General features: G+C 45.6%; 1 protein-coding gene across 2 annotated transcripts in view; it reads right to left on the reverse strand.

The window, feature by feature from the left end:
* Positions 1-20,341, reverse strand: part of ZNF280C (zinc finger protein 280C) — a 68,223-nt gene extending 47,882 nt beyond the window's left edge. Inside the window, exons 1-3 of one of the 2 annotated variants that reach the window (XM_055564096.1) lie at positions 20,208-20,341; positions 11,780-11,825; positions 11,610-11,663 (exon numbers count right to left, since the gene is read on the reverse strand). In XM_055564096.1, coding sequence (XP_055420071.1) covers positions 11,610-11,640 — 31 coding nt within the window. In that variant the 5' untranslated portion in view covers positions 11,641-11,663; positions 11,780-11,825; positions 20,208-20,341. The remainder of the gene's footprint in view (positions 1-11,609; positions 11,664-11,779; positions 11,826-20,207) is intronic. The other variant, XM_055564097.1, reaches the window with a different exon arrangement.
* Positions 20,342-25,545: the final 5,204 nt, after the last annotated feature.

Below are 25,545 nucleotides of genomic sequence, written 5' to 3' on the forward strand. Positions count from 1 at the left end.
TGCAATATGTCCTCACACCGAACCGCCTCTACACAGGGTTCCCACTCTCGCACGGTACGTTCTCTCTCGCGCTACCCCTCCCTCCCTCGTGGTTCCCTACCTGCCGCCCCCCCCCTCCCCGCAATAGCACCACTAGCCTATGCGCAGGATTTCCTCTCACATGGTACTGCCTCTACACGTGGTACCGCTGTCTCGCGGTACATCCTCTCTCGCTATACCCACCTCTCTCGCAGTATACCCCTCTTCTGCAGTACCGCCACTGGCCCTGCTATGCGCAGTATGTCCTCTCACGTGGTACTGCCTCTATAATTGGTTCCTGCTCTCGCACGGTACTTTCTCTCTCATGATATCTCCTCACGCTACCCCTCCCCCACCTGGCGCTACCCCTCCCTCCCTCCTGGTTCCCCCCCTCTCCGCAATGCCACCACTGATCTATGCGCACATGTCCTCTTCACACGGTACTGCCTCTACACGCGGTCCCGCTGTCGCGCAGTACATCCTCTCTCGCAGTACACCCCTTTTGTGGTACCGCCACTGGCTCTGCTATGCGCAGTATGTCCTCACGCGGTACCGCATCTACAATTGATTCCCGCTCTCGCACGCTGCGTTCTCTCTCGCGGTATCTCCTCTCGCCCTCCCCCTCCCCTGCGCAGTATGTCCTCTCACGTGGTACCGCGTCTACAATTGATTCCCGCTCTCGCACGGTGCGTTCTATCTCGCGGTATCTCCTCTCGCCCTCCCCCTCCCCTGCGCAGTATGTCCTCTCACGTGGTACTGCGTCTACAATTGATTCCCGCTCTCGCACGGTGCGTTCTATCTCGCGGTATCTCCTCTCGCCCTCCCCCTCCCCTGCGCAGTATGTCCTCTCACGTGGTACTGCGTCTACAATTGATTCCCGCTCTCGCACGGTGCGTTCTCTCTCGCGGTATCTCCTCTCGCCCCCCCCCTCCCCCACCTCGTGCTATTCCCCCCTCCCCACCGCCCGCAATAGCACCCCTGACCTATGCGCAGGAGGTCCTCTCACACGGTACTGCCTCTACATGTGGTACCGCTGTCTCGCGGTACATCCTCTCTCGCTATACCCACCTCTCTCGCAGTATACCCCTCTTCTGCGGTACCGCCACTGGCCCTGCTATGCGCAGTATGTCCTCTCATGCGGTACCGCCTCTACAATTGATTCCCGCTCTCGCACGGTGCGTTCTCTCTCGCGGTATCTCCTCTCGCCCTCCCCCTCCCCTGCGCAGTATGTCCTCTCACGTGGTACTGCGTCTACAATTGATTCCCGCTCTCGCACGGTGCGTTCTATCTCGCGGTATCTCCTCTCGCCCTCCCCCTCCCCTGCGCAGTATGTCCTCTCACGTGGTACTGCGTCTACAATTGATTCCCGCTCTCGCACGGTGCGTTCTCTCTCGCGGTATCTCCTCTCGCCCCCCCCCTCCCCCACCTCGTGCTATTCCCCCCTCCCCACCGCCCGCAATAGCACCCCTGACCTATGCGCAGGATGTCCTCTCACACGGTACTGCCTCTACATGTGGTACCGCTGTCTCGCGGTACATCCTCTCTCGCTATACCCACCTCTCTCGCAGTATACCCCTCTTCTGCGGTACCGCCACTGGCCCTGCTATGCGCAGTATGTCCTCTCATGCGGTACCGCCTCTACAATTGATTCCCGCTCTCGCACGGTGCGTTCTCTCTCGCGGTATCTCCTCTCGCCCTCCCCCTCCCCCACCTCGTGCTATTCCCCCCCCCCCCACCGCCCGCAATAGCACCCCTGACCTATGCGCAGGATGTCCTCTCACAGGGAACTGCCTCTACATGTGGTACCGCTGTCTCGCGGTACATCCTCTCTCGCTATACCCACCTCTCTCACAGTACACCCCTCTTTTGTGGTACCGCCACTGGCCCTGCTATGCGCAGTATGTCCTCTCACGCGGTACCGCCTCTACAATTGATTCCCGCTCTCGCACGGTGCGTTCTCTCTCGCGGTATCTCCTCTCGCCCTCCCCCTCCCCCACCTCGTGCTATTCCCCCCCCCACCGCCCGCAATAGCACCCCCGACCTATGCGCAGGATGTCCTCTCACAGGGAACTGCCTCTACATGTGGTACCGCTGTCTCGCGGTACATCCTCTCTCGCTATACCCACCTCTCTCACAGCACACCCCTCTTTTGTGGTACCGTCACTGGCTCTGCTATGCGCAGTATGTCCTCACGCGGTACCGCCTCTGCAATTGATTCCCGCTCTCGAACGGTGCGTTCTCTCTCGCGGTATCTCCTCTCGCCCTCCCCCTCCCCCACCTCGTGCTATTCCCCCCCCCCACCTCCCGCAATAGCACCCCTGACCTATACGCAGGATGTCCTCTCACACGGTACTGCCTCTACACGAGGTACCGCTGTCTCGCGGTACATCCTCTCTCGCTATACCCACCTCTCTCGCAGTATACCCCTCTTTTGCGGTACCGCCACTAGCCCTGCTATGCGCAGTTATGTCCTCTCACGTGGTACCACCTCTATAATTGGTTCCCGCTCTCGCACGGTGCGTGCTCTCTCGCGGTATCTCCTCACGCTACCCCTCCCCCACCTCACGCTACTCCTCCCTCCCTCGTGGTTCCCCCCTCCCCGCAATGGCACCACTGATCTATGCGCACATGTCCTCTCACACAGTACTGCCTCCTCACACGGTACTGCCTCTACACGCGGTCCAGCTGTCGCGCAGTACATCCTCTGTCGCAGTACACCACTTTTGTGGTACTGCCACTGGCTCTGCTATGCGCTGTATGTCCTCACGCGGTACGGCCTCTACAATTGATTCCCGCTCTCGCACGGTGCGTTCTCTCTCGCGGTATCTCCTCTCGCCCTCCCCCTCCCCCACCTCGTGCTATTCCCCCCCCCCCCACCGCCCGCAATAGCACCCCTGACCTATGCGCAGGAGGTCCTCTCACACGGTACTGCCTCTACACGTGGTACCGCTGTCTCGCGGTACATCCTCTCTCGCTATACCCACCTCTCTCGCAGTATACCCCTCTTCTGCGGTACCGCCACTGGCCCTGCTATGCGCAGTATGTCCTCTCACGTGGTTCCGCCTCTACAATTGGTTCCCACTCTCGCACGGTGCGTTCTCTCTCGCGGTATCTCCTCTCGCCCTCCCCCTCCCCTGCGCAGTATGTCCTCTCACGTGGTACCGCCTCTACAATTGATTCCCGCTCTCGCACGGTGCGTTCTCTCTCGCGGTATCTCCTCTCGCCCTCCCCCTCCCCCACCTCGTGCTATTCCCCCCCTCCCACCGCCCGCAATAGCACCCCTGACCTATGCGCAAGAGGTCCTCTCACACGGTACTGCCTCTACACGTGGTACCGCTGTCTCGCGGTACATCCTCTCTCGCTATACCCACCTCTCTCGCAGTATACCCCTCTTCTGCGGTACCGCCACTGGCCCTGCTATGCGCAGTATGTCCTCTCACGTGGTACCGCCTCTATAATTGGTTCCCGCTCTCGCACGGTGCGTTCTATCTCGCGGTATCTCCTCTCGCCCTCCCCCTCCCCTGCGCAGTATGTCCTCTCACGTGGTAACACTTCTACAATTGATTCCCACTCTCGCACGGTGCGTTCTCTCTCGCGGTATCTCCTCTCGCCCCCCCCTCCCCCACCTCGTGCTATTCCCCCCCCCACCGCCCGCAATAGCACCCCTGACCTATGCGCAGGATGTCCTCTCACAGGGAACTGCCTCTACATGTGGTACCGCTGTCTCGCGGTACATCCTCTCTCGCTATACCCACCTCTCTCACAGTACACCCCTCTTCTGTGGTACCGCCACTGGCTCTGCTATGCGCAGTATGTCCTCACGCGGTACTGCCTCTACAATTGATTCCCGCTCTTGCACCGTGCGTTCTCTCTCGCGGTATCTCCTCACGCTACCCCTCCCCCACCTCACGCTACTGCTCCCTCCCTCGTGGTTCCCCCCTCCTCGCAATGGCACCACTGATCTATGCGCACATGTCCTCTCACACAGTACTGCCTCCTCACACGGTACTGCCTCTACACGCGGTCCCGCTGTCGCGCAGTACATCCTCTGTCGCAGTACACCACTTTTGTGGTACTGCCACTGGCTCTGCTATGCGCAGTATGTCCTCTCACGTGGTACCGCCTCTATAATTGGTTCCCGCTCTCGCACGGTGCGTTCTCTCTCGCGGTATCTCCTCTCGCCCTCCCCCTCCCCCACCTCGTGCTATTCCCCCCCCCCACCGCCCGCAATAGCACCCCTGACCTATGTGCAGGAGGTCCTCTCACACGGTACTGCCTCTACACGTGGTACCGCTGTCTCGCGGTACATCCTCTCTCGCTATACCCACCTCTCTCGCAGTATACCCCTCTTTTGCAGTACCGCCACTGGCCCTGCTATGCGCAGTATGTCCTCTCACGTGGTTCCGCCTCTACAATTGGTTCCCGCTCTCGCACGGTGCGTTCTCTCTCGCGGTATCTCCTCTCGCCCTCCCCCTCCCCTGCGCAGTATGTCCTCTCACGTGGTACCGCCTCTACAATTGATTCCCGCTCTCGCACGGTGCGTTCTCTCTCGCGGTATCTCCTCTCGCCCTCCCCCTCCCCCACCTCGTGCTATTGCCCCCCTCCTACCGCCCGCAATAGCACCCCTGACCTATGCGCAAGAGGTCCTCTCACACGGTACTGCCTCTACACGTGGTACCGCTGTCTCGCGGTACATCCTCTCTCGCTATACCCACCTCTCTCGCAGTACACCCCTGTTTTGTGGTACCGCCACTGGCTCTGCTATGCGCAGTATGTCCTCACGCGGTACCGCCTCTACAATTGATTCCCGCTCTCGCACGGTGCGTTCTCTCTCGCGGTATCTCCTCTCGCCCTCCCCCTCCCCTGCGCAGTATGTCCTCTCACGTGGTAACACTTCTACAATTGATTCCCGCTCTCGCACGGTGCGTTCTCTCTCGCGGTATCTCCTCTCGCCCCCCCCTCCCCCACCTCGTGCTATTCCCCCCCCCCACCGCCCGCAATAGCACCCCTGACCTATGCGCAGGATGTCCTCTCACAGGGAACTGCCTCTACATGTGGTACCGCTGTCTCGCGGTACATCCTCTCTCGCTATACCCACCTCTCTCACAGTACACCCCCCCTCTTCTGTGGTACCACCACTGGCTCTGCTATGCGCAGTATGTCCTCACGCGGTACTGCCTCTACAATTGATTCCCGCTCTCGCACCGTGCGTTCTCTCTCGCGGTATCTCCTCACGCTACCCCTCCCCCACCTCACGCTACTGCTCCCTCCCTCGTGGTTCCCCCCTCCTCGCAATGGCACCACTGATCTATGCGCACATGTCCTCTCACACAGTACTGCCTCCTCACACGGTACTGCCTCTACACGCGGTCCCGCTGTCGCGCAGTACATCCTCTGTCGCAGTACACCACTTTTGTGGTACTGCCACTGGCTCTGCTATGCGCAGTATGTCCTCTCACGTGGTAACACTTCTACAATTGATTCCCGCTCTCGCACGGTGCGTTCTCTCTCGCGGTATCTCCTCTCGCCCTCCCCCTCCCCCACGTCGTGCTATTCCCCCCCCCCACCGCCCGCAATAGCACCCCTGACCTATGCGCAGGATGTCCTCTCACAGGGAACTGCCTCTACATGTGGTACCGCTGTCTCGCGGTACATCCTCTCTCGCTATACCCACCCCTCTCACAGTACACCCCTCTTCTGTGGTACCGCCACTGGCTCTGCTATGCGCAGTATGTCCTCACGCGGTACTGCCTCTACAATTGATTCCCGCTCTCGCACCGTGCGTTCTCTCTCGCGGTATCTCCTCACGCTACCCCTCCCCCACCTCACGCTACTGCTCCCTCCCTCGTGGTTCCCCCCTCCTCGCAATGGCACCACTGATCTATGCGCACATGTCCTCTCACACAGTACTGCCTCCTCACACGGTACTGCCTCTACACGCGGTCCCGCTGTCGCGCAGTACATCCTCTGTCGCAGTACACCACTTTTGTGGTACTGCCACTGGCTCTGCTATGCGCAGTATGTCCTCTCACGTGGTTCCGCCTCTACAATTGGTTCCCACTCTCGCACGGTGCGTTCTCTCTCGCGGTATCTCCTCTCGCCCTCCCCCTCCCCTGCGCAGTATGTCCTCTCATGCGGTACCGCCTCTACAATTGATTCCCGCTCTCGCACGGTGCGTTCTCTCTCGCGGTATCTCCTCTCGCCCTCCCCCTCCCCCACCTCGTGCTATTCCCCCCTCCCACCGCCCGCAATAGCACCCCTGACCTATGCGCAAGAGGTCCTCTCACACGGTACTGCCTCTACACGTGGTACCGCTGTCTCGCGGTACATCCTCTCTCGCTATACCCACCTCTCTCGCAGTATACCCCTCTTTTGCGGTACCGCCACTGGCCCTGCTATGCGCAGTATGTCCTCTCACGTGGTTCCGCCTCTACAATTGGTTCCCGCTCTCGCACGGTGCGTTCTCTCTCGCGGTATCTCCTCTCGCCCTCCCCCTCCCCTGCGCAGTATGTCCTCTCACGTGGTACCGCCTCTACAATTGATTCCCGCTCTCGCACGGTGCGTTCTCTCTCGCGGTATCTCCTCTCGCCCCCCCCTCCCCCACCTCGTGCTATTCCCCCCCCCCCACCGCCCGCAATAGCACCCCTGACCTATGCGCAGGATGTCCTCTCACAGGGAACTGCCTCTACATGTGGTACCGCTGTCTCGCGGTACATCCTCTCTCGCTATACCCACCTCTCTCACAGTACACCCCTCTTCTGTGGTACCGCCACTGGCTCTGCTATGCGCAGTATGTCCTCACGCGGTACTGCCTCTACAATTGATTCCCGCTCTCGCACCGTGCGTTCTCTCTCGCGGTATCTCCTCACGCTACCCCTCCCCCACCTCACGCTACTGCTCCCTCCCTCGTGGTTCCCCCCTCCTCGCAATGGCACCACTGATCTATGCGCACATGTCCTCTCACACAGTACTGCCTCCTCACACGGTACTGCCTCTACACGCGGTCCCGCTGTCGCGCAGTACATCCTCTGTCGCAGTACACCACTTTTGTGGTACTGCCACTGGCTCTGCTATGCGCAGTATGTCCTCTCACGTGGTACCGCCTCTATAATTGGTTCCCGCTCTCGCACGGTGCGTTCTCTCTCGCGGTATCTCCTCTCGCCCTCCCCCTCCCCCACCTCGTGCTATTCCCCCCCCCCACCGCCCGCAATAGCACCCCTGACCTATGCGCAGGATGTCCTCACACGGTACTGCCTCTACACGTGGTACCGCTGTCTCGCGGTACATCCTCTCTCGCTATACCCACCTCTCTCGCAGTATACCCCTCTTCTGCGGTACCGCCACTGGCCCTGCTATGCGCAGTATGTCCTCTCATGTGGTACCGCCTCTATAATTGATTCCCGCTCTCGCACGGTGCGTTCTCTCTCGCGGTATCTCCTCTCGCCCTCCCCCTCCCCCACCTCGTGCTATTCCCCCCCCCACCGCCCGCAATAGCACCCCTGACCTATGCGCAGGAGGTCCTCTCACACGGTACTGCCTCTACACGTGGTACCGCTGTCTCGCGGTACATCCTCTCTCGCTATACCCACCTCTCTCGCAGTATACCCCTCTTCTGCGGTACCGCCACTGGCTCTGCTATGCGCAGTATGTCCTCACGCGGTACCGCCTCTATAATTGATTCCCACTCTCGCACGGTATGTTCTCTCTTGCGGTATCTCCTCTCACGCGCTACCCCTCCCCCCCTCACGCTACCCCTCCCCCCCTCTAGGTACCCCCCCTTCTTGCAAAAGCCCCACTGGCCTATGCGCAGTATGTCCTCTCACACGGTACTGTCTCTACACGCGGTACCCACTCTCACGCAGTATGTCCTCTCACGGTACCCACCTCTCTCGCAGTACACCCCTCTTATAGTACCGCCACTCGCTCCGCTATGCACAGTAATGTCCTCTCATACAGTACCACCTCTACACTTGGTTCCCGCTCTCCCACCATACGTTCTCTCTCGTAGTATCTCCTCTCTCGTGATACCCTTCCCCCCTCTCATGGTACCCCCTCTCTCACAGTACCTCCTCTTGCACGCATTACCTTGTGAACAAAGGGTTTGAATACCAACTCCCAGAAATAGTGCAAGGACTTACTGGGGCTGGATCAGTTTCACTGAAGTCAGTGGGCGTCCACAGAACTTCTGCTTCCAGCACCTGTTCACTGAGTGCCAGGAGAAGCTCAATCTCCTTACGGACAAGTAGCCTGCCCACTTCCTCCGTGCACACAGAGGGCAGGGCTGTACTGGCCACCAAGGCCACAGGAGGTGGGCTGTCCTGCACAGAGCCCCTGTCCTAGGCAGCTCTGCCCACAACTCTTCCCTCCTTCCAGGGCTTGGAGTGGAGTTGGGTCTCTGCCCTGCTTCCCCCAGACCAGTGATGCATGCCCAGGCCTGCTGTCTTCAGCATGGGCCCAGGCAGACCCAGCCCAGACACCATCAGGGGTGCCAGACTGCTTCAGCTATGATGAATGAACCATTTGTGAAGAAAAAAACCCCGAGACATTAGGGGATTATGTAGACTAACCTGAGGCCTATGTAAGTGAAAGTCGCTCAGTCGTGTCTGACTCCTTGCAACCCCACAGACTGTACAGTCCATGGGATTCTCCAGGCCAGAATACTGGAGTAGGTAGCCTATTCCTTCTCCAGGGGATCTTCCTGACCCAGGAATCTAACCGGTGTCTCCTGCATTGCAGGCAGATTGTTTACCAACTGAGCTATCAGGGAAGTCCCTATGTAAAAGGAAAGCCTATTCCAGCACACAGGCTATTTTTGTACTAGAATTTGCTAACTTGTAATCAGGATTTCCCTATAAGTCACTTGGACATTGGGCTTCCCTGGTGGCTCAGACGCTAAGAATCCACCTACAATGTGGGAGGCCCAGGTTCAATCCCTGGGTTGGGAAGATCCCCTGGAGGAGGGCATGGCAACCCACTCTAGTATTCTTGCATGGAGAATCCTCAGGGACAGAGAAGCCTGGTGGGCTACAGTCCATGGTGTCACAAAGAGTCGGACTGGACTGAGCGACTAAGCACAGCACTTGGACATTGGTCACTTGTAAGAAATTTAAACTCTAATTATGACAGCTTCATTAAAAATAATTGTACTGAAATTAACTTGTCTATCTTCATTTGGTTTTAGTTTTTATGTGTTTGTAAAAAGAGACTGTTTTGGGGGGATGGGGCAGAGGGTGGGTGACTTCTTTTGTAATTGTAAAATAAATGGATGTGCATTAGATAGCAAAAAAAAAAAAAAAAAAGAATAAAGGCCAGTAACATCACACAAAATTTACCTCCCATTCACCCTTATTTTCTTAGGAAGACCATATCAAAATATGAGACTTAAGGAGGAAGACAACGGAATGCAGAAAACATGACATTCAACACAATCAAAGACAAAGAAAGTCCCAGGGCAATAGCTTTTTCAAGTCTACAGAGCAACCAGCCAGAGTAGAATTGAACATTACTCCCAGGAGGAATGTCTCTAGGAGACCAAACGCATGCACGCGCGTGCACACACATACACACACACACAATCAAATTGTTAGATTATCTGACAAGTTTTACCATGTAGAAAATCAAGAGGTGCCAGAAGGGTGTGAGAGGACTTGGCTATAGATTCTAGTAAAATTTAGTGAATTTTAAAAACCAAAAAAATTTAATTTGGTGGATATATCAGCAAACAATGTTTGTTATGTGGGCATCACAATAAAAACATCAAATATGATTTAACTAGAAATTGAGAAATAACTACATTGGGAGATGCTTACTGCTGCTGCTAAGTCACTTCAGTTGTGTCCGACTCTGTGCGACCCCATAGACGGCAGCCCACCAGGCTCCCCTGTCCCTAGAGTTCTCCAGGCAAGAACACTGGAGTGGGTTGCCATTTCCTTCTCCAATGCATGAAAGTGAAAAGTGAAAGTGAAGTCGCTCAGTCGTGTCCGACTCTTAGCGACCATGGACTGCAGTCTACCAGGCTCCTCCGTCCATGGGACCCTCCAGGCAAGAGTACTGGAGTGGGGTGCCATTGGGAGATGCTTAGGTGGTGGTTAAGTGTAAGAAAATTAAAATCCTGCTATTTCTTGATGGAAAAATCATTAGATAATGGCAAAAACTGATGATTCAAGAGACAGTGGTATTTCAAAATTTTAGAAACATGGAATTAATTATTTCTAACAACTAAACTATTGAAAGTGGATGTTGTGAGAAAAAAAAAAAACAGGGAGTACAGAGGCCCAGTATGCACACCTCCTCTATTGCTTGCTCTCTCACTCTTAGCTAGATATATGAAGTGAGATGTGGATGGGGTGACAACTCTGAAAAGATAAAAACAAAACAAACTAATAACTCCAGAGTTCTGACTTAGATGATGATATCCTTTTTTTACATTAGATAATGCTATTTAAAATTTATCTTTCATTTATTTTTAAATCTAATCGATTTTATTTATTTGGCTGTGCTGGGTCTTCATTGTTGCACATGGGCTTTCTCTAGTTGTGGTGAGCAGGCTTCTCATTTTGGTGGCTTCACTTGTGGCAGACCATGGGCCCTAGAGGGCCCAGGCTTCAACAGTTTGGGTGAGCCATCTTAGCTGTCCCCATTTTCCTGGACCAGGGATCGAACCTGTGTCCCCTGCATTGGCAAGTTGATTCTTAACTACTGGACCACCAGGGAAGTCCCTCACTGTTTCTTTTTTTAAATTTATTTATTTTTAATTGAAGGATAATTGCTTTATAATATTGGTTTCTTTTCTGCCATACATCATTGTACATGTCTAACTCCAAAGTAAGCTCCTTGGGAGTAAAGAACATAGTTTCTTCTTCCTTTACATTTCCTCCTACACACAGCAGTCTATTGGATATGCAATAAGCACTTAACATATGGTAATATAAGGGGTAAGAAACTAGGCAAAGTCAGGGAATGCCAAATTTAAAAAAATGAGAGACCCATGTATACTGAAAATAAAAAAATTATATCTGTGCTAATACCATGGTCTTAATATATAGATACGTAAGTCTTCCACATTTTTATTAACTGGGTACTGACACTATCACTATATTCAAGATAGATTGATGAGTAAAAAATTTTAAGGGCACGTAATAGTATATATACTATGATCTTATTTAGAAATAATTTATATTTGTGTCTACACATAGAAAAAAGTTTGTGATTATGTATACCAAACATATATAATAGTTAACTCTGGAGATGAGGAAGAAACACCTTATTCCTATTTTATTGACATTTTTATTGTATGTAGTTTTTTTTTTACTATAGTATTACTACAATCCTGGAAGAGGACATGGCAACCCACTCCAGTATTCTTGTCTGGAGAATCCCATGGACCAGGGAGCCTGGCAGGCTACAGTCCATGGGGTTGCAAAGAGTCAAACACGACTTAGCAACTACACAGATTACTACAATAAATTTAAGAGGTTTTTTGTATTTTTTTTTTCAATATGCCCACCTCCGTCTCTCACATTTTCTCATGAAGCAAGGTTATCAATACAAGAGCCAAGAATACTAGTATCACTTGCAGCAGCAATACTTACCTTTTGGTTGAAAAGAGGTGTCGTTGTCCATCAAGTTGCAGAGTCACCTAAGCACTAACACATGACATCAATCAATTTTATGAGTCACTTTAAGTAACACCAAATATACTGAAACATGATATTCAGGTTTCAAAAATCTTTGGGTATAATTTAAATTTCCAGAAACTCACCGTGTGACTCCAGACAAGGTAGCAAGTTAGGTCTTAGTTTTCTGCCCTACAAAGTAAAGATACTTACTATTAGGGTGGATTTGTTACATGTTCACACATTAAATATTTTTCTCTATAAACAGTCTACCTTTTGAGTTTGATATATACATACTACTCACTTTTCATAACTGGTTCATTCCTGAATGAATGAAAAAATTTTAAATAAAATCCTGAATGTAAATAGCATTTATTACTTGAAGAACTCTGACAAAGTATTTAATTACAAATAATTTTTGAAAGGCATCCTATAAAAATGAGTAATCACCCTGTAATACATGTTTTAGTAAATCTGAGTTTGAAATGGTAAGTAACATTAATTTTTAACTATTATTCTTCACACTTCAGAAATAATATTATTTTAAAAATGCATTCAAAAGAAACTTTTAGGCCTTTTTTTGGTCTCTTACCAATGCTAACTGAAAGGAACAGAAAACTAGTTGGACACATTTTATCATAGATTAATTCATTAAAAAATTACTCATTGCCTTCTGAACTCAATATAATGTGCTCAATTCTAGGGGAAATATTGATAGCTAAATCATAGTACTTACTTTCACAAGTTTATGACCTAATGTCTATGTTTCTTTGGGCTTTTTAAAATATTTAAACATTTTCAAAAAACATTTAAATTGGTTTTTTAAAACAGTAACTTCTGTTCTGAATTCTCATGCACATACCATATTTTTTACATACAAGATAAGTATGCTTAAAAAATTTTCAGCTATTTAAAAAAGTTAAAACTTAAACATCAATAATCTAAAGTATTAAGATAGACAGTTAACTGAGTCTCCACATATTTCTTTATCCTCAGACTAGCAAAAGCAAGCTTTCTTGCTTCTTCCAATTCCAAATCATTTCCTTTAATCATTAGATCAAAGGAAAAAAAAACTAACTCCAGAAGAAGTAACTGGTAGAAATGTCTGAATTACCATTATAAAATTCTCTAGTGAATCCCTAGTTCTGAGGTGTGGCTACTGAAACCTCTGAACTGAATTATTTGAATAGTTATTGCTTGTCCCTAAACTAGAATTAAGGTTAATGCATATGTCAAGTAGATAGATTCATGACAATTCTTGCTCAGCATTAAGGACCTACTGCTATGAAGAATAGAAAGTATTTTTTAAGAGTCACCACTGTACAGCCTTTGAAATTCAAACAGAACCCTTTTATTAAACAATCATAAACAACATTGTTTGGTACAAAAGGTCTACATTAGTACTAAATGTACAAGTAGTCTATATAAACAAGTCATATCTACTGCCTATGACTACAGAGATAGTTTCTGAGGCCAATAGCAGCCACCAAGGAGCCTCAATCAGTATGTTCATAAACACTCTCAGATGCCATTAGAATCATAACTTCAGTCTAAAGCTACGTTACCCAATAAAGCAGTTAAGCCTCCCCAAAACGATCACCACAAAAAACTCTCAGATCATCCCTTCAGAGCTTTGGTGGCAAGGCAAAGAATTCTATGAGAAATTAAGTCATTTGTTAGAGAAATGGAATATCTAGCAAAATATGTATGGAGTATCTTAGCATTCCTATAATAGCAACTCCAAATGGTATCCCTGTTCTGCAACCCAGAGTTTTTTTTTTTTTTTTTTTTTGCAACCCAGAGTTGACACCAAAATAAGCAGAAGAGAACTCTCCACCTCAGCTACTGACTCAGGTAGGGATGCTGCTGCTGCTGCTAAGTTGCTTCAGTCGTATCCGACTCTGTGCGACCCCACAGACAGCCGCCCACCAGACTCCCCATCCCTGGGATTCTCCAGGCAAAAACACTGGAGTGGGTTGCCATTTCCTTCTCCAATGCATGAAAGGGAAAAGTGAAAGTGAAGTCACTCAGTCGTGTCTGATTCCTAGCGACCCCATGGACTGCAGCCTACCAGGCTCCTCCATCCATGGGATTTTCCAGGCAAGAGTATTGGAGTGGGCTGCCACTGCCTTTTCCATCAGGTAGGGATACTATGCCCAAATTCAATAGACTGGTCTTATGTGGGGGAAAATTAATTTCAAGTAACTGACTAATGAAAGACCTCTTGGAGCATAATCCATTCAGTTTTTGGAGACTGCATGTATAAATAATTATAATTTATATATATATATATATATTTCTTGTTTCAGCTCTTATACATCTAAAATTCAGCTATCTTTTAAGAGTTAATTCTACAAAAATTAAAAAAAAATCTGTGGATTAAAAGAATTACAATAGTAAATTGTATGTTATGTGCATTTTACAAGATGAAATACTTGAAAATATTAAGATGCCATTTCATACTCACTAGGATGGTTGTAACTAAAAACAGATTAATTAACGTGTTGGCCAGCATATGGAGAAACTGGAACCTTCATATATTGCTGGTAAGAATATAAAATGATGCAGACACTGTGGAAAAAACTTTGGCAGTCACAAACTTAAGACTTAAAATTAACATTTGTTCTTGTTTCCTTAGCTAAGTCGTGTCCAACTTTTTGCAACAACATGGACTGTAGCACAACAGGCTTCCCTGTCCTTCACTATCTCCCGGAGTTTGCTCAAATCCATGTCCACTGAGTCAGTGATGCTATCTAACCATCTCATCCTCTGCTGCCCTCTTCCCCCTTTTCCCCCTGAACAGTATGAAAAGGCGAAAAGTTAACACATAACCCAGCAATTCCACTACTAGCAAGAGAGAACTGAACACGTTTGTCCACGCAAAAACATGTAGATGAACATTCATAGCAGTACTATTGATAACAGCAAAAAAGTGAATGACACAAATGCCTGATTAAGGGAGAAACAAAATGTGATATACCTATACAAGGGAATAATATGGTCATAGAAAGAATGAAGTACTGGTACATACTACAAAATGGATGGATGGATGGATCTTGAGATTATACTAACTGAAAGAAGCTAGTGAGAAAGACTACATATTGTATGATTTCATTTATATGAAATCTCCAGAAATGGAAAATTCATAAAAACAGAAAGTGAAGTAGTGGTTGCTTACAGCTGGGAGGATTGGGGGTAAATGAGTGACTCCTAATGGATATGAGGTTTCTTCACAGGGTGATGAAAATGTTTTAAAATTGATTGTGGTGATAATTGCACAGCACCGTGGATATACTAAAATCACTGAATTGCACACTTCAAATGGGTGACTTGTACACTATGTGAATTATAGCTGAATAAAGCTGTTAGGCATATAATGAGCTGATAGGATATAAGCCTGGTGGTGATGGAAATCACTACATGGAGAAAGACTACCTAAGAAAGACACCAACAAATAGCAAAGCCATAAGATTACAGAGTAGATAAAAAGAAGGTAGAACAGGGAGACATTAAGTTCTGATGTGACACGTGTATATATTGCAAAAGGATCACCAGAGTAAGTCTAACATCTATCACTACAGTTGTTGTGAGTGTGTGTGTGTGTGTGTGTGTGTGTGAGATGAGATCTTTTAAGAGCTACTCTCTTGCAGTAGCACGTGTGCTCAGTTGTTTCTGATTCTTTTCAACCCCATGGACTGTAGCCTGCCAGGCTCCTCTGTCACGGAATTTTTCAGGCAAGAATACAGGAATTGGTTGCCACTTCCTACTCCAGGGGATCTTCTCCACCCACTGATTGAACCTGAATCTCCTGCATTGGCAGGAGGATTCTTTTACCACTGGGAAGCCCCCTGCTCTCTTAGCAACTTTCAAATACCCAGCACAGTCTTATTAATTGTAGTCACACCACACTATATTACATCCCCAGGACTTATTCTGTAATTAGAAGTTTGTACCTTTTGACCACCTCCACCCAATTTTGTCCTCCCCTCCCCCAATCTGTGTTCTGTATCTATGAAGTGTGCATATGTTTTAAAGACTCCACATACAAGGGAGATCACAAGTTATTTGTCTTTCTTTGTCTGACTTAGCACAATGCCCTAAAGGTCCATTCATGTTGTTGCAAATGGCAGGATTTCCTTCATTTTAATAGCTGAATAATATTCCATATTTTCATTCATCCAAATTTCATATTCATTCATCCAAAGACAGACACTTAGATTTTTCCATGTCTTGGTTATTACAATAATAACATTATAATAATGCTGCAGTGAACATGGGGGTACAGATATCTTTTTGAGTTAGTGTTTCTGTGCCCTCTGGGTAAACACTCAGAGTTGAATTGGTTTATTATATCAGTACTCATGTTTTTGTCTATATTTACTACTGCATTGTCATCAAGTACTATTACTTTTACTGCTGGTACCTAATAAAAGAACAGAGAGAAAGAATATCTAAATGATGTATTTGTACTAAATAAAAGGAAAAATAACAGTTTGTACAGAGAAATGAAGGTACTGAAAAAGTTTAAATAGAAAAATCTTGCTACTGCCTAGATAGATAGGAATTATGGGTGTGAAAAACTCAATTGAAGTAGTCAGTGACATTGTTTCACCAAAGTGTATTATTCAATGTTGTAAGGTTGATTTGAATAGCATTGATTTTGCAGTCCTGATTATTTTATGACTGTACAAGAATTCTAAAATTTTTTAAATATTTTAAGTAAGAGGGTATCTGTGAAAATGTTTTCCTTATAATAGGAATTAATTGGTACTGTACTCAAATCCAAGAAACACTGTATTATACCTTGGTTTATTAGACAACTTCACTGGCACCTAGAAACAATTCAAACTCTCAAACCAGGTCTTAGGAACAAATCACATATAATTTAGAAGAAAAACAGACTCATCATCTTGTCTTTGTCCAAGTTTTTATATTGTGGAAGTTATTTTTTGAAAGCCTGAACACAGGTATATTTTGAGTCTATGTACATTTTTGAGCAGATCTTTAATAATTTTAATATTTCTTCCCTAATTTAAGTTTTCAATTTTCGTCTCAGTTTACTTTCATAATTCATCTATATGTAGAAAACAGCTACTTGACATTAAGATTTAAAATCATTAGCATAATATTTTGCAAAGCTTGTCTATATTTTAAAACATTTTAACATTAGCTTTTGAGATGGACCACCATTCTAATAAAATATACTTTCTGCAAAGTAATTTTTATATCATATTCAGAGTAAAGATTTTATCTATAAGGAGATGTTTTTATTGCAATTCATATGTAAAAGATACAACCTGGAGAAAAGACTAGTGCATAGTGGACCTTTCAAAGCCAAATTATATAACAAATACTTCATTGAAGTTTCATAAGATATTCTATAATCACTAATTTCTAAAGTAACCTCAAGAAGTATATATTGTTAATTCATATTTTATAGGAGTAAAACTAAACCACTAGGGAAAATATCAAGTAAAGATATGGAGCACAATTATGGGAACACTAGACATAGGAGCTGAACAACTGAGAGGGAATTTGAAGTCTACCACTTTCTGGTTGCCAAACCTATAGGATATTTAATTGATCTCTTTGAACTTAGTTCTTCTATCTGTAAAATGAAAACAGTAATACCTTCCTTGCAGCACTACTAGAAGATTAAATAAAGCACATGAAAAATTATTATTATACAGTAATTTGCCTTATTTTGCTCAACATTTCCTTCTTTACTAAAAGTCATACAAGTTGATGAATATAAACACTAAAAAGAAACAAAAATTCTAGTTCATGTATAGAACTGATAAAATATTGTCACAAATAAAGAACGCCAGATTAGTAGTTCTCAAACTTTTTATCTCAGGCCCACTCTTCATTCTTAAAACTTACTGACAACTCCAATGAGCTTTTTGTTTATGTGGATTATATCTATTTATACTTACCATATTAGAAACTGAAACTGAGGAAAAAATTAAATATATATAACTTATTTAAAGTAACAAAAAGCCCATCACATGCCCATATACATACTTTTAATTAAAATAACTATTTTAAAAAACAAAAAATCTAATAAGAATAACACTGATTTACATTTTTGCAAATGTCTTTAGGATCTGTCCTAGTAAAAACACAATTGGATACTTTTAGCAATTTCTGAAATGTTTTTTTGTTTTTCTAAGAACATACAAAGGAGTACACCATGTCTTGTTAATACTTATCTAATAAAACTGGTTTCACTATTTTTTATTCTTATGCTATTATTTCTAAAATGACTTAAAATACAAAAGATGAAAGAAAAATAGTCCATTGGACCCAGATGGTATGTAGGGATGGCTACTTTTCTTGATATATGGTTATTAAAAACACTTCTTAAAAGAAAACTGCTTTGCAAGGAATGAATTAAAAAGGCCTAGATACACTTTTGATACAAATCATGGAGAAAACCAAGTCCTTCTTGAGTCACTATTTAAAACAACCTGACTGAAAATCATGTATATTTTAAGTCCTTCTCTGAAGCAAAAAGAAAAATATTCAGGGTTACATATTTAGTGAATATGTGAAATACTTCTGACCTTCAAAAAAGCACTTCTGAAATAAAACATATTTTCAATATAAATATCCAATAAGTATCTTATCTGTCACTAAAACTATGGGTTATTTTCTATTTACAAAAATTGCTAATCATTTAGGTATTTTCCCTGTTCAATAAGAACAACAGAAATATTTGGGTATGGTTCTAAATGCTCTCTTGAATAAAGAAAACAAATTGAAGAGAAGAGGAGGTACAGAAATAGACATCCATTCCCCTACTCTTTTTCCACTAAAAAAGCTGTTGCCAAGGAGTAAAACCCTAGGCTGAAAAAATTAGATTGGACTAGAAAACTGAACTGATGAAAATGGGTTGAAGAGGAGAAGCTGAAATTTGGACCCCTTCAACACAGAACTTTTTTCAAATTTTCAACATACTTGGAAATAATACTATTTTAATACTAAAAAGTTGAAAAGATACATATTCTTTTTTTCAAATTTTTACTGAAGTATAGCTGATTTACAATGTTGTTTTGGTATGAAGTCTTAAATATTTTAAATATAAAGGAAAAGAAAATGGAAAAATGCTACCTATATGTTTTAGGTGAGTCTACTTGCTTTTCCTCCTTAATCACTTCACTCTCACAAAAAGTGGATCATAATACAGTGGACTGAGCATTGGCTAAGGAGTCAGAAGACCTAGGTTCAAGAATTGGTTCTATCACTCTTAACCACAGGACTAAGGGTAAAATCTCCTTGTGGTTGTTTCCTCAACTTCAAAACAGTTCTATCAACACCCCGCAGCCCACCTCAAAGGAGGTGATGGCAATGAAATGCATAAATGCAAGACACAACTGTAGTGGGATTTGTACCAATGTTAACACATCAAGGGCTTTGATTTTATAAGCAAATGGGTGTCTTTATAGGCTTAGTAAAGTTTCTGCTTAAGGATACAGTTTGAATTTTCACTGTAACCCCCCAAAGCAGGACACATCACAAATGCTAAGACGAGAATTTTGTGGTTAAAACTCTACCTCTCAGTTTTAATTTTATATTTAATGGCACTAAAAGACATTAAAAATCACTGTTCAAACCTAAAAATAATAAAAGCAAAATTTAAGTTCACAGATTAAAAAAAAAACAACAACAAACCTAAAAAATCCTCGCAAACAAAGAGAACTCCTTGGATGTAGAAGAAGCTAGTTCACTTGACACTTTCTTCTCCGATCTCTCCTTTTAAAATAGCATTAAAACTTGAGATAAGTTAAGAGGAACTCCCTCCGTGTCTAGAGAAAGATAAAACCTCAGAATGAGATAATTTTTTCCGTCTCCTTAAGTAAAACCTGCAACGATCACAGTTAAAAAATTGTGTCTCTAACTCCACGTTTCTCCTCAGGGCTCTTCTCCTCTAGACAATAACGGAATGGAGCACGATTTCTACGACGGAGGAGAGAGGTTCCTTTGGCAAGAACAAGGGTGTAAGCACTGAATGACCAGTAACCTGGGTGGGGGGAATCAGCACAGAAAGGAGGGGCCCAAGAGGGCCAGGAGCCAGAAAGTTCGGGACCCTCTCTTCCCTCTATTCCCAACACTGAAGAGCCTTGAGGGTGGGCGGGTCTCGCCAAACATCGGCATCATATGTACAAAAGACCAAAGGGAGTTGCCTCCAGAAAGAAAAGCCAAAACCAGGCTGGGACAGACCGACACTTAGGCCCCCGAAGGTGAGGAGGGAGCAGCAGCAACCCGCGCGGCTCCGACCTGAGGGTGACCAAACGCTGTCGGCCTGAGGGTGGTCAAACGCTGCCGCCAAGCAACTACCTTTCCGAGATGCCTCCCCCGCCGGGCTGGCGCAAGATGGTGGCCCACCCGCCACCGCGCCAAGTCCGTCCCCTCCCCCGCACCCTGAGCCAGCCTGGCGACCTATGCCAGCATCCAGACCCTCGACCCAGTCCTCATAGCCGGGCCACCTAAACTGCCCTCAGAGCAAAGTGGCCACAGCCTCGCGGGAGAGCCCCTGCCTGCTTCCGCGCGGCGCAGGCGGGGGACACTTACCGCGAGCGGGGCAGGTCAGCCTGACTGGGACTCGGAGGAGGAGAAAGAGGAGGAGGGAAGGGAGGAGCGCGAAAACATTAGGCGGCGACTGCAGCCACAGCGACGGCCCGCGGCGACTCTCAGAGCGGAATGAGTGCCTCAGAAGAGGGCAGAAGTATATAACTAAGCGCACTGCCTCATGGGTAGACGCCAGCTTCTCCCCCCGCCCCCCAAACATCCGGGTTTCTTTTCTAATTGACCAGGGAGGGCGGGTGTAGACATGTGCAAGGCTTTACACATTCTCGAAGTCAACGGTCCACTGCTTGTGGGTGGTGGGCTGTGGGTCACAAGCCGTGGGTCAGGGCGAGGGTCTGGGGCTGAAGCAGATCACCTCGGTCAGCCCACTGTCCAACCCGCATTGCAAACCGGAAATCAGGGCTGCGCATCAAATCTGAGCACGTGGAAACGTGAATTCTAGGTCTTCCCAGTGTGTAGGAGCTGGACGCTCCAGTTTGAAAAATACTGTACCCAAGAGGTGAAGACATAAACCAGTTGAGTAAGAGGAATATTTATTTAAATAATTGATTAACTAAATTTGTTTTTAAAATATGATTTTGGTTGCATCTCTCAGTTATTCCTAACTCTGTCATATAGATGTCTATGATAATTAAAATGTTAAGAAAAACACTTGCCAAGATTCTGCTTGCAGAAACATATTCTAAACAATGTATAACAGTATATAAAGTTTCCTCTCCCGATTTTCCTCATAAGGTCTATGGCACTAGTGGTCATCCTCACAAGAGTTACCAAGACTTAAAACCTTGCCTCAATAGTTAAGGAACTACTATGCATGTAAGTTTAATCAGCCACTGAACTGTACCAATTCTATTTGAGCAAATGTCTTCTTTCTCACCTATACTGCTCTTTGCTACTGGTTCTGATAATAAGCTTTACAAGGAAAGACAGAAAATAATCAAAATAACCAACACGGTTTAAAGTTTAAAGGTCCAGAATCTTAAAGTATTCATAGGTTGTTCCCACCTCTTTTTTTTTTAACTTTAAATTTATTTTTTAATTGAGGGATAATTGCTTTACAGAATTTTTTGGTTTCTGCCAAATATCAACATGAATTAGCCATGGGCTTCCCTGGTGACTCAGCTGGTAAAGAATATGCCTTCAATGTGGGAGACCTGGATTCGATCCCTGGGTTGGGAAGATCGCCTGGAGAGGGGAAAGGCCAGCCACTCTGCCTGGAGAATTCCATGGACTGTATAGTCCATGGGGTCTCAAAGAGTCGGACAGGACTGAGCAACTTTCACTTCACTCCCTGGTGACTCAAACAGTAAACAATCTGCCTGCAGTACAGGAGACCTGGAAGATCCCCTGGAGAAGGGAATGGCAACTCACAGCAGTATTCTTGCCTGGAGAATTCCCATGAACAGAGGAGCCTGGTGGGCTCCTGTAGACTGGCGGGCTACAGTCCTTGGGGTCACAGAGTCAAACATGACTGAGTAACACTTCCATTTTCATACAGGTGGCCCCTCCTTCTCGATGGGCTGATAAGAAAGCTCAGTGCCCTCTCCTTTGTTGTCAGCAGGAAATTTAAAACTAGGAAGTTTACAGTCATGGTACGTTCTCTTTCAGTGCGGGTGGGAAATTTCAAACTCACAACTCTCCAGCCCTCTGCTTCTTCCTTTGGTGCAAGAGGGAAATTTAAAACTTGCAAATCTACAGCTAATGAGTCCCACCCCTTAGAGACAATAAAGGCCTAATGCACTCACTCTGCCTCTCAAGAAAGTCCTGACCATTTTGGCCCCTGTGTTTTCTGTGAGGGTCCCTTGAATAATGAAATTTTCTCAAATTCTGTATAAGTGTCTGAGCCTGCACATCTAAACTAAAATTAGGAGGAAGGAGAGTCAATCTGCCTTAGAGGGATGAACCAAACCAAAATTCTAATCCAATTTATCCTTTATTTTATTGAAAAATATAATAGCAAAGAAGATTGGGAAACTCTGATCAGCAAATTTTCTTTCAAAAGGAAATGTACATAAGAAACCAAATTATAATAAAAAAAGATGTCTGGTGAGAATGGAATAAGCACATGGGAAATTATTTGGATGATTTTGACTAGTCTGTCCTTAAAACTCCTCTCCAGGCTTCTGGTTCTTTTGACTAACTGTCCCCATGTTCCTTTATTTCACCCAGGACTACCATTAATCTTTTGAACTGTGGTGTCGGAGAAGACTCTTGAGAGTCCCTTGGACTGCAAGGAGATCCAACCCGTCCATTCTGAAGGAGATCAGCCCTGGGTGTTCACTGGAAGGACTGATGCTGAAGCTGAAACTCCAATACTTTGGCCACCTCATGCGAAGAGTTGACTCATTGGAAAAGACTCTGATGCTGGGAGGGATTGCGGGCAGGAGGAGAAGGGGACGACAGAGGATGAGATGGCTGGATGGCATCACTGACTCAATGGATGTGAGTCAGTGAATTCCGGGAGTTGGTGATGGACAGGGAGGCCTGGCGTGCTACGATTCATGGGGTTGCAAAGAGTCGGACACGACTGAGTGACTGAACTAAACTGAACTTAACCATTAATCAGGATTCACTCTTGTATAGCCTTTTTGCGGGCAGTTTTTAAACTGAGATAAACTAACGTAAAATCCACCATTTTAAAGTGTATAGTACAGCGATCTCTAATATACTTACAATACTGTATAATTATCTCCATTGTCTAATAAGAAAATTTCCATCATCCCCCAAAAGAAATCCCATACTTGTTAATAGCCACTCCCAAGTCCCTTCTACCCACATCCCCAGGAACAATTCTGTGTCTCTGCAGATCTACCTATTCTGGACATTGCACATAGATGGGATCACAGTATGTAGCTCTTTGTGTCTAGCTTCTTTTACTTACCATAATGTTTTTGAGGTAGGTTCATCATGTAGTACCCTGTATCAGTAGTCCATTCCTTTTTAATGACTGCATAATATTTTATTGTATAGATGTACCATTTTTTGTTTATTCATTCTTCAGCTGATGGATATTTGGGTTGTTTCCACTTTTGGTCTATTATTATTAATGCAGCTATGAACATTGGTGTATAAGACTTTTTAAAAAAAACAACTTTATTGAGATACAGTTCACATATACAATTCATTTATTTAAAGTGTACAATTCAGTTTTTGAATAATAATCACAGATATCAATGACCATCACCATGGTCAATTTCCAGAAATTCTCTACATATAAACTACCATGCATAGTTAAAAAGTAGACTAGTGGTAGCCTAGGACTGTGGTGAGGGGTAGTGGGTGGGTAGGGACATGGTAGTTAATATATATATGTAATATGTAATTACCCTCTCCTATAAAGAGGGTCATTGGAGAAGGAAATGGCAACCCACTCCAGTGTTCTTGCCTGGAGAATCCCAGGGACGGGGGAGCCTGGTGGGCTGCCGTCTATGGGGTCACACAGAGTCGGACACGACTGAAGTGACTTAGCAATAGCAATAGCAATAAAGAGGGTCGGAGAAGGCAATGGCAACTCACTCCAGTACTCTTGCCTGGAAAATCCCATGGACCGAGGGGCCTGCTGGGCTGCAGTCCATGGGGTCGCTAGGAGTCGGACACGACTGAGCGACTTCACTTTCACTTTTCACTTTCATGCACTGGAGAAGGAAATGGCAACCCACTCCAGTGTTCTTGCCTGGAGAATCCCAGGGATGGCGGAGCCTGGTGGGCTGCCATCTATGGGGTCGCACAGAGTCGGACACGACTGAAGCGACTTAGCAGCAGTAGCATAAAGAGGGTAATTTGAGTTTGAATAAAGTCACTGATTGCAATAAATAAATAAAGCATTAACACTTAAGCATTGTCCCACTTGCCTCATTTCTCTGTTCCCTTCCCAGGTGGTGGTAGTGATAAAGAATCCTCCTGCCAATGGAGGAGTCGTAAGAGACACGGGTTCAATCCCTGGGTCAGAAAGATCCTCTGGAGAAGGGCACTCCAGTATTCAGGCCTGGAGAATCCCATGGACAGAGGAACTTGGTGGGCTACAGTTCAAAGGGTTGCAATGAGTCAGACACGACTGACATGACTTAGCACATATTCTCAATGTCCTGATATCAATAACTTTATTGAGCAACTACAGCCTCAGTATAAGAAGAGTACTGATGGTTTATACCTAAATCACCTAATCCACAGCTTCATGGATATCTTTATACCTTTCATTGAGTTTGTCTACAAAAACAAACTTTCTTTCTAAAAAATAAATTTATTGAGTCATTTAAAGTAACTATTCATGGTTTGCTTGCTTTAAAAAATATTTATTTATTTATTTTATAAGTAAATTTATATTTATTTATAAATATATTTATATATTATTTATTTTTGGCTGCTCTGGATCTTCATTGTTGCACATGGGCTTTCTCTAGTTTTGATGCATCAGCTTCTCATTGCAGTGGCTTCTCTTACGGAGTATGGGCTGTAGAGCACTTGAGCTTCAGCAGCTGTGATGCACCTGCTTAGTTGCCATGGCATGTAGAATATTTCCAGACTGGGGATGGAACCCATGTCTCCTTCATTGGCAGGTGGACACCTATCCAGGACCACCAGGGAAGTCTGAGACATCCTTTCAATCTCACATTACTCTCCTTCCTATACTAAGAAGTGCCAAGTGAGCAGTTGAGTTTCCATTTATATATAGGAGAGGCTTACTCAACACTATTAGTTGGAAGTAGGTTTTAGATTTTGCACTCTACACAAAAAAGAGAAAAGGTCAGTTGTCAATACAAATGGAGGAGTGGCTACTAATAGGCAGGCTGATGGAGATTATGGAAAAATTAAATATCACATTGAAAAATAATGGTTGATAACATGAAGCAGGGCTTCAGCAAGTAATTGAATAGCAAAGCAGGAGAAGAAAACTAGTTACTCAACTTCTCCTGAGTCATGTCATATTTACTTTCAAGAGAACTCCTACAACATATATTCAAATGTAAATTTAAAAAATCCAAATTCAAGTAGAAAAACATTTGAATGTTGCATCTTTTGTGGGATACCCTTGATTCCATTTTCCCTCCACTAGTTAAAAAAGGCCATTTCCAAGCAAAATGGTGACATTGTGAAAGAAGTTTGCCTGCAATGCCTTTTTCTTCTTCCCTTTCCATGTCTCTTCCCCTACTGCCAACACACTCCAGTATCCTGGAAATTCATGATGCTTTTGTGTGTTTATGACACCTACCTGAGTTTGCCTTCTCCAGAGACTGTCTCTTTCTATGTCTTTTTATTCTTACCTCAATGGCACCCCACTCCAGTACTCTTGCCTGGAAAATCCCATGGACGGAGGGGCCTGGTA

The sequence above is a fragment of the Bubalus kerabau genome, chromosome X, assembly GCF_029407905.1.
Source record: "Bubalus kerabau isolate K-KA32 ecotype Philippines breed swamp buffalo chromosome X, PCC_UOA_SB_1v2, whole genome shotgun sequence".
Lineage (NCBI taxonomy): Eukaryota > Metazoa > Chordata > Mammalia > Artiodactyla > Bovidae > Bubalus > Bubalus kerabau.